Here is a 27,272-nt window from a genome sequence, read left to right on the forward strand (position 1 = left end):
GATATGATCTCAAAGTGCTGGTAGGTTGAATGCCCTCAGGAACTGTAGTTCAAGCCAGTAGAGAGAGTGTCATACGGTGCATGGGTGCACCGGATATGTGTGCAGCTGGTGTAGTTGTTGGATGATAGCTGCTTCCTAGCGATGGGTGTGGTGCAGAGGATATCGGTTGGATGTGTTCAGTCTGGTGGGTGGACACCTAGCCTGGATTCTGGCTGCGTTAGGCCTGAGGGACGCCTATGCGAACAGCTAGCCGAAATGTGCTCCGCTAGCTGCATTTTATTAGGGTGAAGAGGTGATCATGGAGTCGTGTTTGTATGTGAACAGCTGGGCTGAACGGTATAGCTGTGTTCTGGTTGAATGATGGTGTATAGTAGAGAGTAGGGCGTAGTGGTGTGATATGGTGGCGATCAGTATAAGCACTGGGGACCAGGCAAGTGAGCAGGACAGTGGGGACGTAGATAGCAACATACAGATGAATAGCAACAGGATGGATACAGGTATATATGAGATGGATATATATATATATATATTTCTGATGTTTGTTAATCTGCTTAGAATCACATGCTGTGCATAGGTCCGACATCCAGTGGTCACTGCAGAGTATTGCATTTTGTTTTTCGTAGTCGAAAAGGGGACGTCGACAAGGCGTGTCTGTAACACTATCCCTATAGTGACGTGCGTTGTACCCACAATCCCTCACGGGTCGAGGTCCCTCAGATTGTTTTTTTCCGCCCAGCTTATGGTCGCCTTACGCGGAGCTCCTAGAGAGACATTGCTAAACAATTACTACGGACCTCGGTCCTTAATATATACTTATTGTTAAAGATCCCTCCCCTCGACGTTCGCTGTGAAGCTGTTTCCCCGCCGAGCAAGTTTTTGACGGAGGAGAAGAGACGGAGGAGATCCTTCGGCGCTGCCGAACACGTGGCCAGGCCTCGCCGGCCAACATACAGTAGGGAGAGTGGGGGTTTCAAACTTTTTACCTTCTCGTCGAGAATGTCTTTCTTTCTCCCCTATCTTTCCCTTGGGGTTGTTATCACCAGTTTTTATTGCCTCAGCTATGGAGAGGACACCCTTTAAGTTTTGCCCACGCTGTAGGGGCAAATACACTTGGAAGGACAAACACAAGCTCTGTAATCGTTGCTTGCCCCTCGATCATAAAGAGGACAGCTGCGCGGCCTGTAAGATCTTGAAACCAAGAACTCTTAAAGAACGGAAAGTTAAGAGGTGGGCGGACTACGTGATGCCGAAGTCCGTTTCCTCACCCGCCGCCGCTGTTACTGAAAGTGACGAGGAGGGTGATAACTCGACGTCCGTTACGGAAGTCATTAACCCCCAGAAGGAGCGCTCGCGCTCCTCGACGTCAGTCCCCGGCCCCGACGGGCTCGGCTCACGCCCTGCTTATGGGGATGAACACCCCGGCGACAAGGACGCACACAGACCCCATAGGCCTAAGCACACAACCCACGGCTCTTCTTCGTCCAGGACGAAGGATCCACCAGCACCGAAGGGGACGCAGGGCACTCCGGCGTCGACCTCAGACCGCAAGGGTCTGAAGCCCCACCCGCAAACGCAGCCACGACCAGCGATTGGGCTTTTATCTAATACGGGCGCTACCCCAAAAACATCCGACGTAACGCTCCATAGAGCGGCCGTCGAAAAACAACGCGCAACGCAGGCAACGCCGACTCCAGAACCCTCGACTGACGAACTCGTCGTCGAGAGTCTGGCGAGAATTGTTTCCGAGGACAAACGTAAGCGGACGACTAAACGGACGTCGAATACCGCACCCAAGGATATAGAAACGCCGAAAAAGCACAAGAGTAGCCAGGAACTGCCCCATCCATCTAAAGGCACTTCTGAACTACCGGAGGGCTTTTCTGAGGGCGACGGAAACCTTTCGTCGACGTTGTGGGAGTGTTCGAAGCGTTTTGAAGCCGAAAACACTGATTTCCCCCCTCTAGACTATTCAGGGGTTCCCCATGAGACCCTGGAAAGACTCCATTCTTGTATGGAAAAGATGGAGAGGTTTTTGGGTAGCCAAAACCCACCCCCACCCTAAAGACCAAGAGAATGGACCCAGGAGGACCCTAGAGTCAAGATTCCTAGGCTGTTTACCCCTTCTTCAGATGCTTATGACCTCACTGAAGAGGAGCAATACCTCCAGGAAGATGAGTGTTTAGGTGGAGAGGAAGAACTTGAGGAGGAGAGGTTTGAGGAAGACCCTTACACTAGCGCAGGAGCTTTGGAAGAAGATACAGCTGCCTCACAGCCCTGGCACTCCCCATCAGTGCAGCCTTGGCAATCCCCATCAGTGCACTCAGACCCTGATGTCTTTCATCCTTCTCCTCCCAAGGACTCACCTATTGGGAACACCTCCCCCATAGATGACCAGCCTTCACTTAATGCACTGTTGCGCAAGGCAGCAGCGCATTTTGAAATAGACACAGGGAAGACCCTTCCGGACATAGACTTTGTAGAAAAGGTTATTAAAGAAAAAGCCCCGGTCAGCCAGTCCATTCCGCTCCTGGCTTCTTTAAAGAGAAGAATAACTCCTTCCCTTTCCAATCCGGCCTTAGTCAGAGGGGTCAACCCTCGTATAGAAAAGCTCTTCAGCCCTTCGTCTTCTGACCCTTTGTACATCAGGGGACATTCTATCCCGGACTCTCTTGTAGTGACTAACACAAGAAAAAGAGCAGGGGTGCCACTATCTACTAGTGAGGCACCACCTGACAAAGAGGGCAAGAAGCTCTATGCACTTGGGAAGAGAATCACGACATCCGCCGCCTTCTCAACCAGGATCACGAATAACAATTCCCTACTAGCTAGCTAAGCAGATGCACAGTGGAGCAAGCTGCGCAGCGAAGCAGAGGACGCACCAGAACCCCTGCGTTCATGCCTGTTGGCTACTATATCAGAGGGAACTCTTGTAAACCAGGGCATCGTAAAAAACTCCGTAGACGCCGCAGAGACAGCAGGCCGCTCCCTGGTTCAGGGAATACTTCTCAAACGCCATGTCTGGCTGCGCAATTCGGGATTTAAGCCAGAAACCCAGGCTTCCCTAATAAATAAGCCCATAGAGCAAACACATCTGTTTGGGAAAGCAGTTGATGAGGCCCTAGAACATGCGAAGAAGGAGTTTGATACCATCAAGACTCTGGACCAAATTTCTAGGCCACCTAACAGACGCAGCTATGGCAATAGATGCTCCTTTCGTGGCCAACGCCAGCAGCAAAGCCAACAACAATTTTACTCTGCTACCAACTGGCCCTCTAACCAAAGCACCCAGTTCAGTCAAAGAGGCCAACGTCGTGGCAAAGGAAGAGGGCGCGGCTCCAGTCCAAAAGGCCCCACGCCCAATACCAACAAATGACCCAAAGATTCGGGTCCCCTCCCATGCATCACCGGTCGGGGGCCGGCTAACATCGTTCCTTTGAGCATGGGAGGGAATAACGTCAGACCGCTGGGTATTATCCACCATAGACCACGGATACTGCATCGAATTCAACGGTTCCCCGAAATACAGACCCCCACGGAACTGACGCATGACACCGGAACACCTCACTATTCTTCAAGAAGTAGAAGAGCTACTGAAAAAAGAAGCTATAGAGGCTGTCCCCCTATCTCGGTGTACTTCCTTGTACCCAAAAAGGACTTAACCATGCGCCCTGTATTAGATCTGCGCCCAGCGAACAACTTTGTCAAACCCCAAAAGTTTCCTATGGTGACCTTGCAGGAAGTAATCCCACTGTTATCACAGGGGGATTACATGACAACACTAGACATGAAAGATGCATACTTTCATATTTTAATGCTGCCAGCGCACAGAAAATACCTCAGGTTCAAGATAGAGAACAAACACTATCAGTTCAGAGTACTACCCTTCGGGATAGCATCTGCACCAAGGGTATTTACGAAAGTACTGGCAGTGGCAGCGGCCCACCTGCGCAGATTATCCATCCCGGTTTACCCGTACCTCGACGACTGGCTCATAACAGGGGATTCTTACGAAACATGCTTCTCCAATACCCAAAGGACCGTAGACCTTTTGTCCCAACTGGGCTTCTCCATCAACGAAAAGAAGTCCAGCTTAGACCCCAGCCAAATCAAACAATTCCTAGGGGCTCTAATTCGAACAAAGGACGGCCTCGTCTTCCCCTCCAACGAGAGGGTCCAAAACATGCTGTTTGAGATCCCCCAATATGTGGCAGGTCGAGAGGTGACGGTACGCAAAGCAATGCGCTTGCTAGGGATGATGGCGTCATGTATTTATTTGGTACCTCACGCGCGCCTACGCATGCGCCCAATGCAAGAGTGGCTCTACAGCCAGTGGTGTCAGGCCAGCGGACAATGGGACGATCTGGTGGTAGTCTCGCAGGCCTTGGTTCTCTCGCTACGGTGGTGGACAAAGGAAAACCTGTTATTAGGGAAAACTTTTGCCACACCCGCAGTGGAAGCCACTCTAACCACAGACGCATCCCTTACAGGATGGGGGGCTCACCTATCCCATCAGACTGCTCACGGAGTGTGGACTCCGAGCTTAGCATCCAAGCATATAAACCTGCTGGAACTATTAGCAGTGTTCAAAGCACTGAAAGCCTTTCAGGAACACTTACAAGGAAAGACAGTGATGGTCCTCACAGACAGCACCACAGCCATGCACTATCTCAACAAGCAAGGGGGCACTCGCTCTCCAGGACTGTCCAAGCTGTCCCAGAATATATGGAAGTGGGCTCTCAAACACAACATGTTCCTACTATCACAACATGTACCAGGGGAACTCAATCTGCTAGCAGACAAACTCGGCAGAGACTTCCCCCTACCCAAAGAGTACGAATGGCAATTACACGAAAACATCGTCTTAGACGTCTTCACGCAATGGGGTTTCCCGGAATAGACCTGTTCGCAACCCTGGAGAACTCACAATGCCAAAGTTACGCCTCCAGGTACCCACAAAACCAGTCCAAGGGGGAACGGTCTGTTGATTCAATGGTCAGGGAAATTTGTTTACGCCTTTCCCCCGACTCCCCTCCTCAACAAAGTGGTGAACAAGATGCACCAAGAGCAGGTTACCATGATACTAGTAGCCCCAATGTGGGCCCGGCAGCCATGGTTCGCTCACTTGATGGAGATGTCCCTATCTCCCCCAATGAAACTCCCCTGCCCGTACAACATGCTGTCACAAGACAAGGGCAGGACACTGCATCCATGCCCTCAGACCATGAACTTAGCAGCCTGGCTCCTGAGATCATAGAATTTGGACATTTACATTTGGCCCACCACGCCAGGCAGGCGGCCATGGCAGCGGAGGGCGCCTTCAGCGATGGCAGTGACGCCGTACTTTCGGACGGCGAGGGCATTACGGCGTCGAAAGACAGCCGAGCGCAGGTCCCCGACCTCGGAAGGTCGTCCGGCAGGGTGGCTATGGGGAAGACCCCCGGCGACACAAGCGCTTCACATACTACACACACTAAACACACTAAGTCCAACCGAGACTCGACGACGTCGAGTTCTTGGAAAGAGACACAAAACAGAAAGGTCCGATTCGGTGTCCTCTGGGCGCTCTCGATCAAGATCGCCGCATGACTCCAGGCAATCTTGCCAGAGTGACTCGCTCCCTAGGCTAACAGAAGTTCGATCGTCGGAAGACGAAGACGACTTCCACCCCCAGGCCGCGCTCCATGAATCGGAGCCCGCAGTTAAAGCCAGCGAGGCCCCACGCTCGAAGGACAGGGACACCACCCCTGATCCTCGACGCAAGGCGTCGAAAAACTCCGGAGCCACTAAAGGACAGGGAAAATATTTTTCCACGCACGGGGAGGGGGAAAAACAGCAGAAGAAACAGAAGAAACTACCTGTACATTCTTCCACACCTGTGAAACACTCCACAAAACCAGGTCTGCTGATAGGTCTACAACCAGCAAAGCCACTCAAGATAAATCCCATAGACTTGCTGAGAGTCATTCCCAGTTCGAAAAAATGGTCCAGTGAAGACATAGATAGGGTCATGTCAAGAATGTCTTCTTTGGCTGATTTTTATGATAAAAATCCAAACATTTCCTCTCGTATGATCCACAAGGGGCCACACCCTCAGGCTCTACTGGTCCTATCCCCCGAGTAAAAAGCCCCGGTTTGAAACTCCGATGAAGTCAGAACCCTTTGAGGTACAGCCTTACGCAAGACCATACTCACAGTATCAAGGAGAGGCTTCCTTTGGTGAGGACCAAGAATTTGGTATGATAGAAGAGCAAACCGGGACGGGCTACTATGGGGATGATGAGGACCAGGAAGAAGAGGAGGACCCTGAAACATACAGAGTAGATTCCCGGGTAGAGAACGAAGCCCCAGTTACTGACTCCCCGGTCGATAACCAACCCCTCCTAAATGAGGTTCTCGCTCACGCAGCAGAACATTTCCATATTGACACCCACGGTGTCCAGGAGGAAAGGGACTTCGCAGAAGAGTTAGTGGGAGAAAGGAGGCCTGTTGCCCAGACCATCCCTATCCTTAAGTCCATTCAGCGGAGAATAGATCCGTCCCTGGTGAACCCGAACCTCACCAGAGCAGTCAATCCCAGGGTTGAAAAACTTTTCAGGGCGGCCCAGTCTGACCCTCTCTATATAAGAGGACATCTGAAGCCAGACTCCCTAGTTGTCACCAACACTCGTAAGAGGGCTGGAACACCCTTGTCATCGTCCGAAGCTCCTCCCGACAAGGAGAGCAAAAAACTATACGGTTTTGGCAGGAAAGTAGCCTCAACGTCTGCCTATCAAGCAAGGATTGCTAACTCCACCACCCTGTTGGCCAGCTACAACTGCCATCAGTGGGAAGAAGTCGCGGCACTCCTAGCCTCTGCTCCTGAACCTTTAAAGGGCCAGTTAGCTCGGATTTCCGCAGAGGGTAGAGCCGTGTCTGGTTGCATTTTGAAAGCAACCTTCGACGCCGCGGACAATGCAGGCAGATTGATAGCGGAGGGCACTGTTATCAAAAGACATGCGTGGTTACGGCAGTCTGGTTTTAAGGCAGAAACCCAGGCATCATTGTTGGACAAACCGATGGAAACCGATCTGTTTGGTAAGGCGGTCGAAGCACACTGAAAAATGCCAATGACGAATACGAGACACTCAAATCCCTTGGCCAGTTAACCAGTAAACCACCTAACCAGAGAGGGAATAGTAATTTTTCTTCTCCCACGCGGCCAAAATTCCCAGAGGATCTAACTATTCCCAGGGGCAGTGTACACAGTGGAACAACCAACAGTCTACCCAGTGTTACGGCAGGGGTAATAGGAGAGGTCGTGGTAAAGGCAGAGGCAGCCCCAGCAAAGGAGGCGGCACGCCTCCACCAAAGCAGTGACGCTCAGTTCAGGGTCCCTTCTCACGCAACCCCGGTAGGGGGGACGCATTTCCAACTTCACCCAGGCTTGGGAAGGGATCACATCAGACAGATGGGTGCTGTCAACAGTATCCACAGGATATTGTATAGAGCTACTGCAGCGTCCCCGGAACCATCCTCCACGAGAAAGAGTACACTCCTTAGAACATCAGAAGATTCTCCTCGAGGAGATCGCCATTCTGCTAGAAAAGGACGCGATAGAACTCGTCCCGGGACACCAGGTAAACAAGGGTATTTATTCAACTTACTTCCTTGTGCCAAAGAAAGATTTGACGATGCGCCTAGTATTGGATTTACGGCCTGCCAACAAGTATGTCAAGCCCCAAAAATGTTGTATGACCACGCTACAAGAGGTAATCCCCCTCCTAAAAAAGGGGATTACATGGCAACCTTGGATATGAAAGATGCTTATTTTCATATTTCCATGTTCCCAGCGCACAGAAAGTACTTGCGCTTCAAGGTGGACACTACCAATCCAAGGTACTGCCCTTCGGGATAGCTTCAGCACCAAGGGTATTCCCCAAGGTACTGGCGGTGGCGGCTGCACACCTACGCAGGGAGAAAATCCCAGTGTACCCTTATCTGGACGACTGGCTCATAACGGGGGAAACCCCAGGAATTTGCAGGACAAACATTCAAAGGACTATCGACCTCCTCCACGAGTTAGGCTTCTCAATCAACGAGAAAAAGTCCAGCCTGGTGCCAAGCACCTCAAAACAATTCCTAGGAGCAATCCTAGATACCCAGGAGGGGTTGACCTTTCCTTCAGAAGAAAGAATTTGGAATATACTACTGCAAATTCTGCATTATCAGTCCGGTCAACAAATAACGGTACGCAAAGCAATGCGTTTACTGGGCATGATGGCGTCATGTATTTACCTGGTCCCCTACGCGCGCCTGCGCATGCGTCCCATGCAGGAATGGTTGCCGGACAGCACAACAGCCATGTTCTACCTGAACGAGCAAGGAGGGACTCGCTCGCCAAATCTTTTCAAGCTTGCCCAGAAAATCTGGATATGGGCACTCGGACGGAACATCATGTTCCAGGGGAGCTCAATTCCCTAGCGGATGCTCTGAGCAGAGACTCCCTCCCAGAGGAACACGAATGGGCTCCACACAGAGAGGTCGTAGAAGATATCTTCTCTCAGTGGGGTTTCCCCACTATAGACTTATTTGCCACAAGCAAAAACAGACAATGCCCAGGATTTGCATCCAGGTTCCCCCAACCAGACTCCCAGGGGAACGCCCTGTGGATGAACTGGTCAGGGATGTTTGCGTACGCTTTTCCACCAACTCCTCATCAGGAAAGTGGTGAACAAGATGAACAGGGAATCGATGACGCTCGTCCTAGTTGCTCCCATGTGGGCAAGACAACTGTGGTTCCCACACCTACGCAGGATGGCGGTGTGCGAGCCCATCAAACTTCCAGCCTGGTACAACCTACTGTCCCAGCACCAAGGTCAAACAGTGCACCAGCAACCCAACTCAATGAACCTGGCAGCACGGCTCCTGAGGTCATAGAGTTTGGACATCTCAATTTGCCACAGAGGTGTATGGACATCCTAAAGGAATCTAGGAAACCAAACACAAGGCACTGTTATTTTGACAAGTGGAAGAGGTTCGTTATCTGGTGCCAGATTAGACAAATCAACCCGGTTGATTGCACTCCTTCCACTATTGTTACATACATGCTCCACCTGCTAGATGCAGGATTGGTTTTTAACTCACTGAAAGTACACCTGGCAGCCCTGTCGGCTTACACCACTTACCATAGCAAGGTTTCGTGGTGGAAAGTACCAGTAGTTAAAGCCTTCATGGAAGGAGTAAAGAGACTTCACCCTCCTATTTCAAACCCACAACCAGGGTGGGACCTTAATGTGGTGCTAGCAAAGCTCATGGGCCCCCCTTTCGAACCCATGCATAAAAGCAGTCTCAAACACCTGACTTATAAAACGGCCTTCTTAGTAGCTATTACTTCTATAAGAAGGGTCAGTGAAATTCAGTCTCAGTGCAGGATCCCTTCTTTACTGTCCATAAAGACAAACTGGTTTTACGCACACACCCTAGGTTCTCACCTAAATTTATATCAAAATTCCATGTTAACCAGTCCATCGAGATTCCGGCTTTCTTCCAGGACCCGCAAAGCTCGGCTGAGGTGAAACTACACACCCTAGATGTGCGTAGGGCGGTCCTCTACTATGTAAATAAAACCAGACCGCTAAGAAAAACAGATCAACTGTTTGTCTACGTAGCTACAGGCAGAGAGGGGGATCGCGTCTCTAAAGGTGCCATCTCGAAGTGGATTATTAACTGTATCCAGCTGTGTTACTCACTCTCTGAAAGAACTCTGCCTTTCACGCCAAAAGCCCACTCTACTAGAGGCATTGGGGCCACTCTGGCTTTCATTGCAAATGTACCCCTTGACACCGTTTGCAAAGCAGCTACTTGGAGCTCTATTCACACTTTTACTCAGCATTACTGCATTGACACCCATTCCAAGGCAGATGCACAAGTGGGACAAGCGGTTCTAAGACACTTATTTGCTCATGACCCTTCTCGCATCCCACCTCCTTCAGGTACTGCTCGCTAATCTATGCACAGCATGTGATCTAAGCAGATTCCACAAGCCTCAGAAGGGATGCATTACTCACCGTAATCGTATTTCTGATGCTTGTATCTGCTTAGATTCACATGCGACCCATCCTTCCTCCCCTCTGAGAGAAGGCGCATGATGGCTTGTAGTCTTACCTTTCTATCTGCTTGGATTATCTATACTCGCGCTACTCCTCATGCTACCTCATGTCAGAAAAAATACAATCTGAGGATCCTAGACGCGTGAGGGATCTTGGGTACAGTGGACGTCACACTAGGGATAGTATTACTGGCACGCCCTGTGTCGACGCCCATTTTCGAGTTTCGAAAAACAAACTGTAATACTCTGCAGCTTCCACTAGATGTCGGCCTATGCACAGCATGTGAATCTAAGCAGATAGAAGCATCAGAAATACGATTACGGTGAGTAATGTATCCCATATATCTATATTTATATATAGATCCATAGACAGAAAGCACAATTGCAGAAATGGACACTTTAACTCTCTGATTTAGAAGAGGAGAGTGGTACAGAGTAACGAATTTGCTACCAATTTGGAAAGACTGGGGATCTGCACAGACTTGCCGTCGACCCGTAAACTGAGGTGCAAATCGAAATTTGATCCACAAGTGCTCAGAACAGTCGCATTGAAGCTTTTGCCGATATAGTTATTGATGACTTGAAAAACCCATAGACGACCCCAGAGCAATCTGTCGAAAAAACAACAAAAAGTGCTAACAGATATTGCGAAGCGGGATGAATACATAATAAAATCAGCAGATAAGGGTTGTAACATAGTCATAATGAACAAATGTGACTATATTGCTGAAGCCTACAAACTACTAAACGATGTGAACTGTTATGAACGGTAAAGAATAATCCCATTAAGCAATAGGAAAATGATGTATAGATCCTCCTAACTAAGTGGCAAAAGGCAGATATTCTTGGGGAAGAAATGGTGAAATTCTTATTTTTTAAGACCTCAGTCACTCCCACCCATTTCCTTCCAAAGGTCCACAAGAATCCCCTTAAACCACCTGGCAGACCAATTGTGACACTGTGCAGGTCACTTTTGGAAAATATGTCCCAATTCATAGATGAGGTCCTGTGTACTTTCGTATCTACACTACCATCATATGTTTGGGACACCACAGATTTCTTATTGAAAATTGACGAACTTTCTTGGGAACCCACTTATTTACTGGCAACCATGGACGTTGTGTCCCTATACACGTCTATCAAGCAGAATGATGGGATTTTCGCCTGCCAAAACTTCCTCAACACGAGATCTCTTGCAACATTCCCAGATGATCCTTGAGATGATTAAAATGTGCTTGGACAACGTTTTCATATTGAACCATGACATTTTCCGCCAAACCCAGGGAACCGCGATGGGTACGACCTTCGCACCACCATATGCGAACTGAATGATGGGCTATTGGGAGAAAACGACAGTATGGGCAGAAGCTAACGAAAAAAACAATGAGAAAATGGTGCTACATTGATTTATTTGTAATCTGGGATGGCTCCATTGAGTTGTGGTGAGAGTTTGTTAAATCACTCGATATCACTCAATATTAACAATGTAAACCAAGTTCACCGAACACCACAGCCGCCAATCTATCGTGTTCTTGAATGTAGAGGTAAAGATAGAGGCGCAAAAATCGAGTCCTGTCTCTACAGAAAAATCACAGGTGCCACCATCCCTCTACACGCAAACGGTGCGCATCCCAAGACTCTCCTATGGAGTATCCCATATGGAGAGTTTATCTGTATTAGACGCAATTGCAGTAACATCGCGGATTTTGACTTGGCAAGCAAAGTAGCGGCCCAAAACTTCCAACAGTACCCAAAAAAGTTCATTGAAAGGGCATATCTGAAGGTCCGAGAAATGAATAGACACAAAATGTTAACATCTAAGACGGACCTAGCAAAACAAGAAGAGGAAAAGGCCACCAGGCTCATTTTGACATTTGGAAGCCATTCAAGAATTATCAAACTGATAATAAATAAGTACTTGAAGGTGCTAAAAGCGGACAAAGACATAGGTAGTATGCTACATAATCATCCTGATATTGCCTTTTGTAAAAGCACATCCATAAAAGACTTAGTGAAAAGCTACATGTCTGTGGAAAGGAACGACATAAGCATCAATTGGCTTTCCACAACAGGAGTTGGCTTCTCTAAAAATACCAGGTGTAAAATGTGCAAATATGCAAGGAATTGCAAAAGCTATGTTCATCCAATATTGAACCATCTGGTCCATATTAACAGCAAAATTGCATGTGAATCTGAGCTGGTGGTGTACGTCTTGATGTGCCCATGTCTCAAATGGTACGTTGGAAGTACCAAATGCAAGCTAAAAGTACGTATCCTGCAACATGTTGGAGCCATTATTAACAAAGACTGTTCTTACCCGATGGCGAAACATTTCTCTGAAATTCACAATGCTGATCCAGCCTAGCTAACATTTTTTGGCATATATAAGGTCATTCCAGGTCCCAGGGGAGGAGACAATGAGAGAATACTCTGACAAGAAGAGACTACTTTTATTTTAGATTTTAAGAGTAAGACCCCGGTGGGACACACGCTTTATACCTTCCTGGGGACATAAGGACTATACTTAATACAGCATAGTCGCCCTAGCAAGATCATCAATCTCAATGACCCAATACTGTGATCCTTTGTGTTTGACTATTTGTGCAGTTTTCTTTTTATCCTTTTTTACTTATAACTTTTTTTATCTTTCACTTTTTTATGGTGACTCGCAATATGAATCAATTCAATTTTTTGCAAAGAAGTTTATACATGTGCTTATTAATATTCATGAAAATTCGTTTTTAGCATGTTATCTGAGTAATGGTACCCTTTACACATTTTTCAGATACCTGATGACCCTAAAATAGTGCGATCTGACTTTTTAGCGCTTGGACTTTATTTGTTGTATATATGCACATGGCACCTTAGAACACATTTCTTTTATATCCATTCTTTTTAATACCATGTTTAATGTAGACACCATAGGAATGCATTATTGCACATTCATAATTGCAGGTGGATCTCGTGTATGTGGTTCTGCACTTTAAACGTATAATTTAGGAATGTATTATGCAATTCCGATTATATAAATGCCGTTTAGAGAACGCAAAATGTCTGCACTATGCACTTTATATTATGACGGTGTTCTTTTAAAATGTGATTTTTGCACATGAAAATATCTATGCACACAAATATTTTTCAATGCATTGGGTATGCACTATGCACTTTTTACTTTCACAACTGTCTTGAAATTGTGAAATTAATTTTTATATCTTATAACGGTGATACATATACGCAATGACTACCTATGGTCTGAAAATACATTCTTCAGACTCCAATGCATTGTACTATTTATTATTGCCTATGGTTAGGGTAGAGATTCTCCCATGTTTATGCACTTGGCACTTTAAAAATGAATGGTGGAGTTACCAGTTTGAAAAGGTTTTTATGAGCATCTCCCTTTCTTTCGAATGTAGAAATGTGTCATTTTAAATCATGTCCACAGCACTATACTGGCAATATTATAGCACGCATGATTGGGTTCCGTTTTTAACACGGATACAGTAACGTGCTATTCAGTTTGTAAATGCTACAATTCAAATAAGAATTGTGCTTTCACTACGTTTTTTAGAGCCATGTTCCACTTGTGCAACATAAATTAAATAGGTCTAATTGGGCATAACATTACGAGATTTGTAACTAGATTTAGCAGCTCAAGCCAAAATGGCTACTAGCCACTATGCCGATTTTGTAAGTCACCTCTTTAATGGCCTCACTGTGGTTTTTTTTTTATAAAAACTAACTTCCTGCGAGTGATGAGTGGCTCGGGTGTGGCAAAATGCGTCAGGCTGCCGCCTGGCAATAAACTCTCACTAGGTGAATTTGATTGGTGTTTTTTTTTTTTTTTTTTTTTTTTTTAAACTGATACAAACGAAAAATAAAGGTTGTTTTACAATATACAACCAGTGTAGCAGTGGAACATTTTTGTGTGGCGTGCCGCTCGCTTGAACAGTGTCTTTGATGCAGTTTAACATTGAAATATATATATAGATAGATATGGTAACATCATGTTGAACAGGTGTTGCCTCCATGTGCAGCATCTGCACCATGAGTAACATCTGTGACATCCACTTCATGCGTTCCGTCCGCTACATCCGGTCTATCCGTTCTATCCACTCCATTTACTCTTTTATTTTCTCTGTTCGATGAACTCTGATTTTCTGTTTGCGTCTATTCACTCTGTTTACTCATCCATCGACTCCATTCACTCCAGTCATTCCCTCTAATCCATCCATTGTGTCCTATCATGTGGGTGTGCACCAGGTAGAACAGATTTGTTGTGTTTCTTGTCGTTTGGTTGCTGGGGGTTTGGACAAATCTTGGTCATCAGTGTTATGGTAAGAGCCACGTTTTCAGTAGTTTGCAGAATGACAAGTAGTCTTTGGTGAGTCGGATGTGGGATGGAAGTGAGTCCCATAGAGGCGGGGGGGGGGGCCAAGGCTGAGAACGAGGATCCTCCTATCCTGACAGTTGGTTTTAGGCATCACTAAAAGGAGGGCAGAGCTTGATCTTGGCGTGCGCGGTGGGTGGTAGGGTTTTAGCTTGTCTAGAAGGTCTAGAGGGCCGGTTTTGTGCACTGCTCGGTGGGTGATGGATAGGATTTTGAAAGTGTCCCTTCATCCAACTGGCAGCCAGTGGAAAGTTCTGAGAACTGGAGGTGTGGTCTCTTGGACTCAGTGCTAGTAGCATTTTGGCCGCAGCTTTTTGTGCTCTTTGTAATTTAATGAGGTGGTATGACCGGACTCCGAGATAGCGGGAGCTGGCGTAGTCCATTCTCGACATTACAATAGACTGAACAGCGGCAAGTCTGTTAGTAAAGGAGAGGTAGGGAAAAAGGCGTCTAAGAATTTTGAGTTGCTAATGACAACACTTGGATACGTTGTTGATTTGGCGAGAGAGGGTTAGGTCAGAGTTGAGAGTGCATCCAAGTTTTTTTTTTTTTACTGTGGCCGAGGTGGTGGGTGGATTGCCCATGGATGTGGGCCAAGTTAAAGGGTGGGGGAGAAGCTCGTTGTTGCCACACACCATGATTTCGGTTTTAGTTGGGTTTATGAGGAGGTAGTTTGTAGTCGTCCAACGATCCTGGTCAAGGATGCAGGCTGGGAGGTCGGGCTGAAAGTTGGAGTCTGAGTTGAGGAGTTTTAGGATAATTTGAGTGTCATGAGCTTAGTTACAGCACAGGATATTGTACGGGCGTTTTATTCCAGGGAGGGTGGACAGAGGTTGAAGAGGAGGGCTGATGGGCATGCTCCTTGTGGTACTCCAGGATTGGCTGGTCTGGCGATGGAAGCAAAGGTGGCGAGGAGGGTTGTTTACTGTTGAGGAAGGAGGCTATCCATTTTAGAGCGTTTCCATGGATTCCTAGGGAGTGGAGGCGGTCAAGTAGGATTGAGTGGTTAATTGTGTCGAAGGCGGCAGAGATGTCTAGGATTAGTGCAGTGCACCCTGCAGAGTCTGCAGTGATTTTAAGATCGTCACAGATTGAGGCCAGAGTGCTTTTGGTCCCGTGTCGTGGTCTGAAGCCTGATTGTGCGGGGTCCAGGAGGTTGTTGGATTCAACAAAGGCGTTTAGTTGGGAGTATACGGTTCGATAGATTTTGCAAGGAATCTGGTGTTTGAGATGGGGCAGTGTTTTTTTGGGGTTGGGATTTTATTTTTTTTTTTAAAGACACAATTACATTAGAGCTGTGAAACATTTACATTCCTGCAGTCCTGTTGCAGAGATGTCTTAAATGTTTATTAATAAAATGGTCTTTTCAGCCAGATGACCAGCATTGTCTACCAAATAAGGGCATAGCTTACAAGGCTGTTCTGGAGTTGGCTTTGAAGCTCCCCAGTAGAAGTTGCGTGGAGGTGTTTTGAGTTTTCACACGTAGGCGTCCCAGAATCTATTGTCAACCTGGAGCACAGACAGAAGTCCGACAAGCATGTGATATTCTGCCTCCTGATCCATTAAAAGTTTCAAAGGGCATAATTAACACAGATCGGTCCCAGAATCTACTGTGGTTTCTCTTGGGGGTAGAGCACTCCTGTTGTGAGCACCCAACTATCCCTTGAGCCATGGCAAAAACCTGTTTGGTTTGATTTTCCCAGTCCAGCCAATACATTTTATTTCTTTATTTTCTTTGCTTCTGAATCGGAAGCAAGCCTGTTGAAATAAAACATCTCATGTTTCCCCGCAAAAACCCCTTTACATTGCTAGGCAAGGACAGGGCATTATTTGACATTGCACTTTAAAAAAAAGGTATTCTTATTTGCAAAAGCACATTTTGATACGTGGTGAAGTCTGCTTGGATGTCCCTCTAAAATTTGTTTTTTCTCTTCCATCTGAATTCCCAATATCATTTTGCATCCCTAGTCAGTTTCTCTCACACAGCAGTATATTCAATTCAAAGGTCCACTGAAATTGGCCTATGCGCAGAGAGCTAGGGTTTGTTTTGAAGGGCTTAATTTGACAATTTGTAGCATAAAAGTCAAGCGTTTTCCCATGCGGCTGAAAGTAAAGCTTCTGATTTCCCAGATCTGGACTGACACAGCCTGTCATTCAGGGATAATGCGCTCTTCTGCTGGAGCACAATCTGAATATGGATGGGCATGGCAGGGTCTCACTGATAAAAGCAGTGTGATGTTAAACAGATGAAGAGCGTCAGGACAGCATCATTTTAAAGGTAAAATATTCCATTTTCAATGGGAACTTTTTAGCAAGCAGCAGAGCAGCACTGCTTTTCACTTCGCTTCTTTAGTGCACACAAGAAAACACACTGGCACACCTTTCTCGGTGTGCTCTCTGTTCCAACTTGCCCATTAGGTGCTTCGCAAGACAGTGAAGTCATAATTGTGTAGCTGTAAAACAGTTTTGGTGCACAGCAGTGGTGCTCAAAGGAGCCAGCGCAGCACTGCTGAAGTGAAGCTTGGTTATGGATGGGAATTCTGCTGAGTGGGTCAATGTATCCCCCAAGAGTAGATAATGTTGTCTATGCTCCCATGCCTGGAGTTAAAGATTCTCCTTGAGGGACTGTGGTGCATGTCCTCTAGAGGCTTTCTGACTTGGGTACTAATAGTGATTATCTCAAGCTCCTCAGACTCTCCATTTGGTGTTCTAACAAACATCGAGTGGGGTGGTTCATGGGTAAAGTACGCACTTTTCGTTAGTACCAAAATAATAGAAGGGCACCACACTTTGTATAAAAATATTCTTTATTTGAAGAGAAGAGGGAATGTACACTTACGGATAAGTATAACTTTGCAAAATAAGCCCAGTGATTAAGAAGGAAGCAAAGAAAATGCTTGCAAGCAGTACCGGAGGGTCAGGAGATCAATACACTGGAATCGGGAAAGCAGTTCTGCAGGATGTGGTTTCTTCATGGGTTCTTCACTGATCAGGCTCTGGCCTGGCTGACCTCTTTCCTCTCAGATCGACCCTCCCAGGTCCAACTTGGGTCCTTCATTTCATCTATCTTCCTCTCTACCTGTGGTGTTCTCCAGGGGTCTAACCTCTCGCCCTGGCTTTTCAACCAATACCTGGCAGCTCTCGCCCACTGCATTGCCATTTTCTGCTCAAATTTCCAGTGCTACGCTGATACTCCACTCGTTTTTAGGCTTCCCTCTGCCTCCTCCGCCTCTCCCTCCCTCATCTCTGATTGCCTAACTGCCATTGAAGATTGGTGTGCCGCCACTGATCTTTGTCTGAATGCCAGCAAGACGGAGATCCTCCTCAACACACCTTCACCATCATTTCCCCTCACTCGCTGGCCGGCCTCCCTTGGCCCTCCTCACCGCACCTGCAAGGCTAAGAACCTCGGGGTCATCTTTGACGCCACCCTTTCCATCTCTGCCCACATCTCTGAGGTCTCTAAAATTTCCGACTGCACCTCCTCAGAGGTACTCTACCTTTCCTCTCCTTCCACCAGAAGCTCATGGTATCCCAAGCTCTGGTTTTCTCTAGCTTGGACTATTTTAACAGCCTCTTTCTAAATCTACCTGCCTCTACTCTCCACCCTCTGTAAGTAATCCAGAACAGGACTGCAAAACTTGTCCTTGGCCTCAAGCCCTGTGATCGTATCTCTCCAGCTCTGAAATCTCTCCACCGGTTCATGTAAAGACCAGTAGCGGGTGTCTGTACTTCCGCTCTCTATATGGTAGAGGAAAGGCACAGATGACCCCAGCCAAGATTCTCTATTACGGTAGCAATGGACGAGCAATCAAGGCCTAGCTTCTCAGGAGGTGATGCGGGCTGGTTCTTGAGTACAGTATAGTCCCCGAACCCCCACAAAGGAATGTCCACACACTATTACTGAAAACAGTCTTTATATAATTAATATTCAAAGGTATGTACACAATCACAATAACGCACTTTGTACTTGGAAGTCAATAATGATAAATATATACACGTCTAGAGTGGTACCTCTAATGTTATCAAATCTCATTAAAGTGCATTAACTGTACGGTTAAAATGTCACACAGATCAATAACGAGTAAACCAGCAATAGAGATAGACAGGAATGTAAAATGGTTGAAACAATAGGCAGAATACTGGCCCCGTTACCTAGACACAGTTCTGTGTGGAGATCCCGCCCCCCACCTGGGCAACCTGTAAATAAAGATATATAGCACAAGCCCAGTCCATATGTTCAATAGTCTTACTTCTTCCTATTAAGGTTTAACCCCCCCAATGTACCTGGTGGAGTAGAGTTCTCCGACGATGCACCGACCAATCCTTCTTGACTGCCTCCCTTTCAGGCGGGAGCCACGTATTGTCGAGAGGTGTCGGGGAACTTGTCGTTCGGTGTCGGGGAATCAACGGCCCTTCTTGAGTGCCCTCCCTTTAAGGCAGGAGTCACGGGTCGTCGAACGTCCGACGGTGAACAGGGTGAACTATGGCAGGGAAGTGGCAGCTTGGTTCCTAGCTGTGCTAATCGACGACAGAGCGTTGGCGTCCTGCAAGGAAGAGGCGTGCGGGGCACCCGGTGACAATAGTTCTGGACCGCAAAGAGATGATGAAGAACTGTGGCCCAGCAAGGGCGTCGAGTCGTCGGCGTCTGTAGGTGGCAGGAAACCCACCGGTGGATGCTCCTCGGCGCGTCGATGGTCGGGCCTTCTCCAGTGGGAGACAAGCGGATGACGATGCAGACGAGCATCCGATCAATGAAGTTCTTAGGCAAACGGGAGCACGGCGGCTCCGGTGGCCGGCGGCGGTCGTCGACAGTGGCGGACAGCAGTCAGAGTGCTTCTCCTTGGAGTTCCGCAGCAATCTCCGTATCAGTAGCCTGTCGAAGGTCTGTCTACCAGGGAGCGTTGGCAAAGATCAGCTGTGCACGATGGTCCCTCGTAGCTCGGGAAGGGGTGCCTTACCAGGTCCTCTCTAGGTCAGTCCTTTGAGGCACAGCAGCTTTCAGATTGTGAAGGAGAGCAACAGCAGTTCTTCTCGTCCAGCAGGGCTTCAAGGTCAAGCTTCAGTTAATCCAGTTACTCGTCGTAGTGGACTTCAGCTTCTGAACACGATTCCTAGCAGTGAGAGGTCCCCAGATCTACTGTTGATCTCCCATTCATTCCGCTCGGTCACACTCGAGCATCCAATCACGACTACGGGCATTCATGCAGGCAAGCAGCCAATCAGGCACATGAGGTATTCAGGCCATTCACTTCTCTCCAGACACTCACAGCAAGTTGTGTATTGGGACAAGTACCAAGCCATTCAACACTCCAAGCTGCATTCATAATGGTTTCGGGCAGGGTTGTCTCAGTCATTGTCAACCACCAGATACTAGACACCCACAACACAGAATACATATTCGTCACACATTCTATTCACCCAGGTTCCACCCACAGGAGGTACCCACAACATAAATCACCGGGAAGGCTCCAGCTAGTCTGGCCGGGCCTTCACAACAACACCATATATGGCACTTCCATCCACCAGCCATTCAGGGGGAAGGGACAGAGTCAGGGCTTCCCAGGACTTTGGGAAAACAAGGTAATGGGTAATAGAAAGCAAGAGGCCACCAGGGCCATCTTGTTTTCCATCAGGCATCAACTGATCCCAATGGCAGGGCCGGGGTATCCGAAAATGGAGGATACTCTGCGCACCTGTTCAGCATGGAGCTGCCACCAGCCCATACCCTGCTCTGCGGGCCACCCACAGGTGCCCAAAAACATACACTAGGGGCACAGGGTTGTACCCTCCACCCATGGGTGCCATAAGGGTATCCCACAGGTCCGTTCACCAAACCAAAAGAAAGAGAGCTGCACCGCCAGGAGTCTCACCTGAACTCCTGCACGGAAAACACGACAGAACACACTATGAAAAGCAGTAAAGGACAAGAATATGGAGGCCCTGTCCCTCCAATGCATTTCCAGCATCACAGTCGATGCAAGGATTAAATTCAAAACCCTCTGCATTGTCCACAAGGCTTTCTGGGGCCTGGGTCCAAAATACTTTCAGCTATCCCTCCGCAAATAGCTCCCCTCTCGAGCTCTTCGCTCCTCTACCTCCAACTCCCTCAGGGTCAGTCGTTTTTCTAAGAAACGAGCTGGGGGTAGATCTGTCTTCGGCTGGTGCCTCCCTCTGGAACAGCCTCCCTGCCACTCTAAAACTTGAAGAGAACCATCTCCCGTTCCGGAAGCACCTCAAGACCTTACTCTTTTCTGCTGCCTTCGCTCCCCCTCTCCCCTGCTGATCTGTTCTCTCTTGGCACCGTGCACCTGGCCACACTGTCCTTCTGGCCCAGATAGCTGCTCATCCTGCCACCCTCCCGCACTGCCTCCGGGCTGCCCCTTGCACTGGGATCTGTATCTGTACCCATACAGCCCCCCCTTTTTCTTCCTGCACTTATCAGACCTACCCCGTCTGCTGCCTTAAACCTAGCACTTGCAAATTGCTGGCTGCATTACCACTGTTTGTTGACTTTATTATTTATTTATTTATTATCTGTTTCTCCTCTGCTTCGCACTTTCCACTTCTCCCCCTCTCCCATGCACTTTTCCCCTCCCCCTCTCCCATGCACGTGCGCATTCTCAATGTCACTGGGCCTAGTAAGATCGCTGTTTTGTTCTCCCCTGTTCCCCTCCCTTGCCGCGCTCTGAAACAATTGTAAGCGCAATAGAAATAAAAAAATCAATCAATGGGTTGGTGCGACCACCGTAGACTCCACTGATGGCACACTGATGCAGATGTGACCACCAGACCTTGGGCAAGAAGATCATTCTTGAGTTGGAAATTACCAGGTCAGCTGTCTGTAGCCGAAGAGCAAAAAAAGTTGGCTTTGGTCATCGGTTCACAATGATGCAGGTTTCCCATGGCTGCATATGCACTGAATCTGGCTCCTGCAGATAGGAGCCAGTCATGGAAGGAGTGCCTGGCAGGAGAGTTTGGTGGCGCAGTTGCAGGATTCAAGGCAGCGCAGCCTCTGTAGCTTCCCATGTTAGGGTAGACTGAACCAGAGTGCTTTTCTTGGGTCCTGTTTGGAAGATGGTCGGTTAATCTCCATCTTCGGGGACCTTTCCCTAAAGGGGCTTCTGCTTCAGTTGTCATTCTAGTCCCAGTCCGCATCCATGGCGACAGTCTGCTGCTGGGGCAGGTGTGAAATCAATAGGTGTCCCTAATTGAACTACTGGTTGTTCAAATTATGCAGATCCTTACCATTGGTGAGATTGGCCTGGCTGCCAGCTCAAACCTGGATAAAAGGAGGACTTCTGCAGCTATTCTTTAGATCTGTGTTGGATCCAAGAGCCCCTCGAAGAAAAGCAGCCTGCTGAAGATCCAAAGACTACTGGAGTGTCCAGTATCCCTACCTCTGTTGGGCCCGGTGAAGCCCTAGTCCTCTGCCTGATCTCTGAAGGCCCTGAGCAGTGCTTCATCATTTATTAGTGGAACCAACTAGTTTAAATGCCTTCTTGAGGATCCAGCCCTTAGGAAGATTACCTGGACTGCCCGGTGGACTGACCAGCTCTTATGTGGGCTACCTCGCCAGAACCGTCCAGAAGGTTTGTGGCCGCCAACTTGTGCCACACGTTGATTCTCCACGAATTTTAGCTTCCAACCTCCAAGGAAACCTGTCCGGGAGAAGCTGCTGTGACCGTGACTGGAAGGATGCCTGCATCGCTCATGTATAGTGATAGTTGCTGGAACTCTCCTTTCCCCATCCCCTGAACTGTCCTAAAGCCTGCATCGTTGGATTCTGCATTCCTTCACCAACATGGGTTGCATCTTGCATTACCAGCCAACCGGGAGAATCCTCGACCCTGCAACTCACTGGGATGAACGGTGGAAGATTGAGCCCCCCGATGAGCCAGTCATCTTGGAACATCCGAGCCAGTGGACTTGTGACACATGCTGGCGACCACCAACGTCTGTACTTATGCATGGAACGGCAACGGCTCGGGGGTCTTTAGAGATCAGGCAGAGGAGCAGGACTTTGCCGGGCCAGACACTGGGGGGGTTATTGGCTCACTTTAGGAGTAGTCTTCGGGTTATAAACCGCCTGCTGTAAGATGGATTTATAGAATCTGGCCTGGTGTTGGGAAGAATTCTCATTTCTGTGCTAATTCCCTTCAACCTTGGAGACCCCCAGCTCTTTTGCTGGACTGAAGGTCTTTTTCATTTTTATCCTGGCCTTGAGTGAGACCTTTTTCTCACTCATGTGTTTTGACCTGATTTGGACTGTTTCCACTGGTTTGTAGTCAAACTCCAAAGGCATCTACTTTTTGTATGGTGACGCTCAGCACCTTCAGTGCAGTGTCACAAAGCAATCTTTAGATTTCTCAAGGTTTAAATACCTTTTCTTGGGTTAACTACTGTTCCCAAGACTAGTAAAGTGAAATTGACTTTACTTGCCTTTTTCTCTTTGTAGGTCCAGCACATACCATCATATGTGGAGTGCTAGGGGATTGGGGGGTGGGGGTTACTTAGTAGCCCCTTTCCCTACCTAATCATGTAACATGATACCCTCACTACTTTAAACTACTTTAAATGGCTGGTGGCAGTGGTTTAATTTGCCTACCATTGTGTTTTTCTACCGCAGGCTGAATCCTCAGCTGAAGTATAACGCCCATAGGTGACCATTTTGTAAGGTCTTCCTTGGTGTTTACTCTGTGCGCCATGCCTGGTTTGAGCCCTTTGTTCGTTTTGCCTTCGGCAGGCTTCAGTACTGAAACCCGCCACGGCTCCATTGTGTCTGAAAGGGCAGGAAGTGAGGGAGGTTCCTGAAACTCTCCTGTCCTTTGTCATTAGGAATGCCTGAATGCACCCTGTCCTGATTGGCTGGCTGTCAGTTTAGGACAGCCACCCTACTGTTTGAGTAACAGCTAGGCTGTACATGAATGGAAGAAACCTGCTCAAAAGGTGAGGGGTTTGGCACTAGAGGCAGCGTCGACCACTGGGAAGAATACCCGACGAAGAAACGGTGAACAAAGCTTGCTGCATCCTTGTGGTCCTTTGAATTGCCTGGTGAAGCCCTGCTGCTGTGCTAAAACTTCTTTTTCTGATCGACAAGAGTAGCTCTGGAAGACACAAGTTCTTCCCTTAGGTTAGTGTATTTTTCGATACTTGGTGTCTAACTTGAATTATTAGAGTTGCTCTGTGGGGCCTCATTATAGCCCCAGGCTACTTGCACCCTTCTGGAGACTAACCTTGACTACGTAGCTATCTTATCACGATTGGGGTTTTGGCTAACCTCAGTGGCTTGCCTCTTGACCATTAATAAGGTGGGAACTCGCAATCTTCCCATCAAGAGCTGTTGCATCCAAGTGATCTTAATACTAGCCGCTAATTCAGTACGGCAAACAGTGTTTCATGAAGTAAAATATCCCTCTAAGACATTAACTAAATTATTGTAATGTCTATAGTCCTAACCCTACTAATTTTTGTTTGTTCACAGGAATATCCTTTTATCCTTGATGCCTTCCAAAGAGAAGCCATTTTGTGCATTGATAATAATCAGTCTGTCTTGGTGTCTGCACATACCTCAGCTGGGAAAACAGTTTGTGCCGAGTAAGTTATTGTTTATTTTTCTGACTTTTGCTCAGTGTTTTCATGTAGGTGGTGAATTTGGGATCAAATTGGAAGTATTTGAAACACTGATAATGCACAAAAGCATCAGTTGAAATGAGTGGCAATACAGTTTGTAGATGACAAAATACATTGTTTTAAGTAGTTTGTACTATCCAATGAAGTAAATGTTGTTTGTGTCTGTATTTATGTTGCAGTATTAGTGGTATTGGCTGTCTGTAGGATGCACTAAACCATGTAAATCATTAAGCTTCTTTGCCAACCTGACGTTTAATAGATATTTGTCCTACAAAGCATACACTGATTATTAAATGCCTATGGTGTGACCTCATCCTGAAGGAAAAATAGCGCAACCTCTTTCATTTTGGCCAACACCCAATATGTATTCCTTTTTTAAGCTGTACAAGTTGTCTTGTAAATCTTCTGAGCATTGTGGATCATAAGCAGTCCTGTTTCAGCACTAGTACACAGTTTGGTATTGCAGGAGTTCCAGCATCTCAACAGTATGCTTAGTATAACTTTGGATGCTTGTGTAGATTTTAAATATCTAGGAGTTAATTAATCCCCTTCAGGAATTTGAACCTGCCTTGGTTTGTGGATGTTGGTTGCTTCCTTTTTGAAGGACTATGGTAATGCTGAACAATGACACATGACGCTCACTTGTGTTTCAACAACAAATCTTTGTTGGGTCCTTTTACCAGGAAAAGGGTTAGATAAATGCCTTGGCGGTAGTCCTTCACTACTTAAGGATTGATCTAAAGCAAATGGTGTAAAGGAGGGGTGAATACAAAGTGGGGTTTTCTTTAAGGCATCCAATACCTCAGTAAGCTATTTTTCAAAATTAGGTTCCAACCGATTAAAAGTCTGTGTCTCTCAAAGACAACCTTGTTAGTTTTTCTAAAGTCCACTTAGGGTAAGACTTCATAAAACTATCCCTAGGTGTACAGGTCCCTGACTTAGTACATGTCTGTACTACCAAAGGGATCTTGGTATATTGGCAGAGGAAGATGAGTTGTAGTGAAGTACACTGAACCAAGTGAAGACAGTAGTCCAGAAACTCTTACACTAAATGTTATATTAAAATATACATTTATTTGTATTTACACAGGAAAAAGGTAGATCAATACTGATTCACTTCACAAACACAGGAATTCTCAGTAATTAGTTAAATAGTAGTTGCTCACGGTTACAACTGTTAAAGCATTTGACACTGACAGTACTACTGTATTACCGGTACTTCAGCGCACAGGTTTGGAGGTGTGGGGGACCCTGCAAAGTCCGCCCTAAAGGACAATAGCTGACAAGGCTGGGCCCGAGGTGTGGGCAGACACCCGAACACCTATTCACGCACTCGGTCACACTGGAGCGACTCTTCGGCGTAAGGTACAGTACCTTAGGTTAGAAGTAAATTCAGCTGGATTCTCTCCTGTTCAGCAACAACTGACTCGCTCTCTGTATTCCTCGGTCTGGTGATGAAAGGACTGATGCAGAAGGTGATGTCATCCGCGGTTGTGAGAGAGGACCCTCAGCACAGATTTCTTTGTTCTCCTGCTTCAGTCTGCGGTTTTGGCACCTTTCTATCAGCTCCACACACAGGACGTTTTCGGCCTGGTCAACCTTCTTAGATTCTGTCCTGCAGTCTGGTGAGGGGTCTTGGATGAGTGGGATAGTGCTACTGGCGATCCGACTGGAGCTCACCAAAGTTCTGGGCAGATTCGTCGAAGCTATGGGCGGTTGCACTGCAAATGGGTTGGATGCCTCCTGGAATTAGCAGCCTGTAGCTCTGGAAAGAAACAGCACCCCAGGAGATGGCTCTACTTATAGTTTGTATTGAGGCCAGTTCGTCCCACCAGCCTAAGGGAAGGAGCCCTCTTCGTAGCTCCTCTGTCGAGTAGAAAACTGGGTGAGGACAGCAGTGGTCACTTCACTGTTACTGGAAGTTTCTGCGGGTGTTACTGGTCGTCTTCAGCTATGGTTCTTCTGTTCTAGTTGTTGACTTGCTTTCTGCATCTGGAACTTCACCTTTTATTCAGTTTTCCCACTCACTCCTCTGCAAACTCCATCAGCATTTTACAGAAGCGGGCAGGTGGCTCCACAGCCAGCACCCCGGTGGGAACTGGTTCCATTCAGGCACTCAAGCAGACAAAGGACAGTGGAGTTTAAAACAGACAAAACACGCATTCAGACCACCGCCCCCCCCTCCGAGAATGGTGGAAGGGCTAACAAAGGAAAAGCACGATAGAAATGGTGAAAAAAAAGGAAGCAGTCACCATGTTGGCGAAATGGTGAAAAAAGGGAAGCAGTCACCATGTTGGCACACGGGTGACCATATTGTGCATAACCGAGATTTTGAATACATTCTGTGGTAGAAAATAGCTCAATTGGTAGACCATGTCCACTGCCACCAGCCGTAAGTATACAGTTGTCTATGTGAGGAAAAAGCCACAGGAGCAGAGACAAGTGAGCTACAAAGTATACTCTTAGCACTACAAATAAGGTGGTGTGTGCTAATCTTGCATGGGATAATGTTTTAGGAAGGATAAAACCTATATCTCTATCTTTAAGAACTGTAGGTTACTTGAGGATAGTTGAAGAAGCTCAAAGAAAGACCCAGCTTCTTTGAGCAGGTTTCAGCTGTGAAACCCGCCCCTGGCTCCAGTGTGTCTGGAAATACAGGATGTGAGGGAAGGTCCCGAAGCTCCCCTGTCCTTTGTCTCTAGGAATGCCTGAATGCAACCAGTCCTGAATGGCTGACTGGCTGTCCTTTTAGGACCCCCCCCCCCCCTGCTGTGTGGTTGACAGCCTAGGCTGTGCATGAAATGCAAGGGTTTTGGAACTACAGGCGGAGCCGACCACTGGGAGAAAAGAAACAGTGAATGATGCTTTCTGCAAGCTCCTGGACTTTTGAATTGCCCAGAGAAGCCCTGCTGATGCGCTGAACTCCTTGTTCACCTTGACAGAGAAGCTCCGGACGGAACAACTTCTCCCCTTGGGTTAGTGGGACCAACTAACCCCGAGACGAACTCCACTAGACCACCATCCCCGAGTGGCTGTGCTTCTTTGTTGCTGGCAGAACCCAATGCCAGGGGTCGAGTGTCCATAGCAGAGTGAAATGTCTGCTGCGGAACGAATCAGGCTAGAAGCTCCAGGAGACTCCTATGGACCCCTCTGAACCGGGGT

At 47.5% G+C, this 27,272-nt stretch overlaps 1 protein-coding gene across 2 annotated transcripts in view; it reads left to right on the forward strand.

The window, feature by feature from the left end:
* Window positions 1–27,272, forward strand: part of MTREX (Mtr4 exosome RNA helicase) — a 1,095,475-nt gene that overhangs the window by 70,462 nt on the left and 997,741 nt on the right. For both annotated transcript variants that reach the window (XM_069627280.1, XM_069627281.1), the window contains exon 5: window positions 23,962–24,074. In XM_069627280.1, coding sequence (XP_069483381.1) covers window positions 23,962–24,074 — 113 coding nt within the window. The remainder of the gene's footprint in view (window positions 1–23,961; window positions 24,075–27,272) is intronic.

This window comes from Ambystoma mexicanum, chromosome 6p, assembly GCF_040938575.1.
Source record: "Ambystoma mexicanum isolate Mex_15411 chromosome 6p, UKY_AmexF1_1, whole genome shotgun sequence".
Classification (NCBI taxonomy): domain Eukaryota; kingdom Metazoa; phylum Chordata; class Amphibia; order Caudata; family Ambystomatidae; genus Ambystoma; species Ambystoma mexicanum.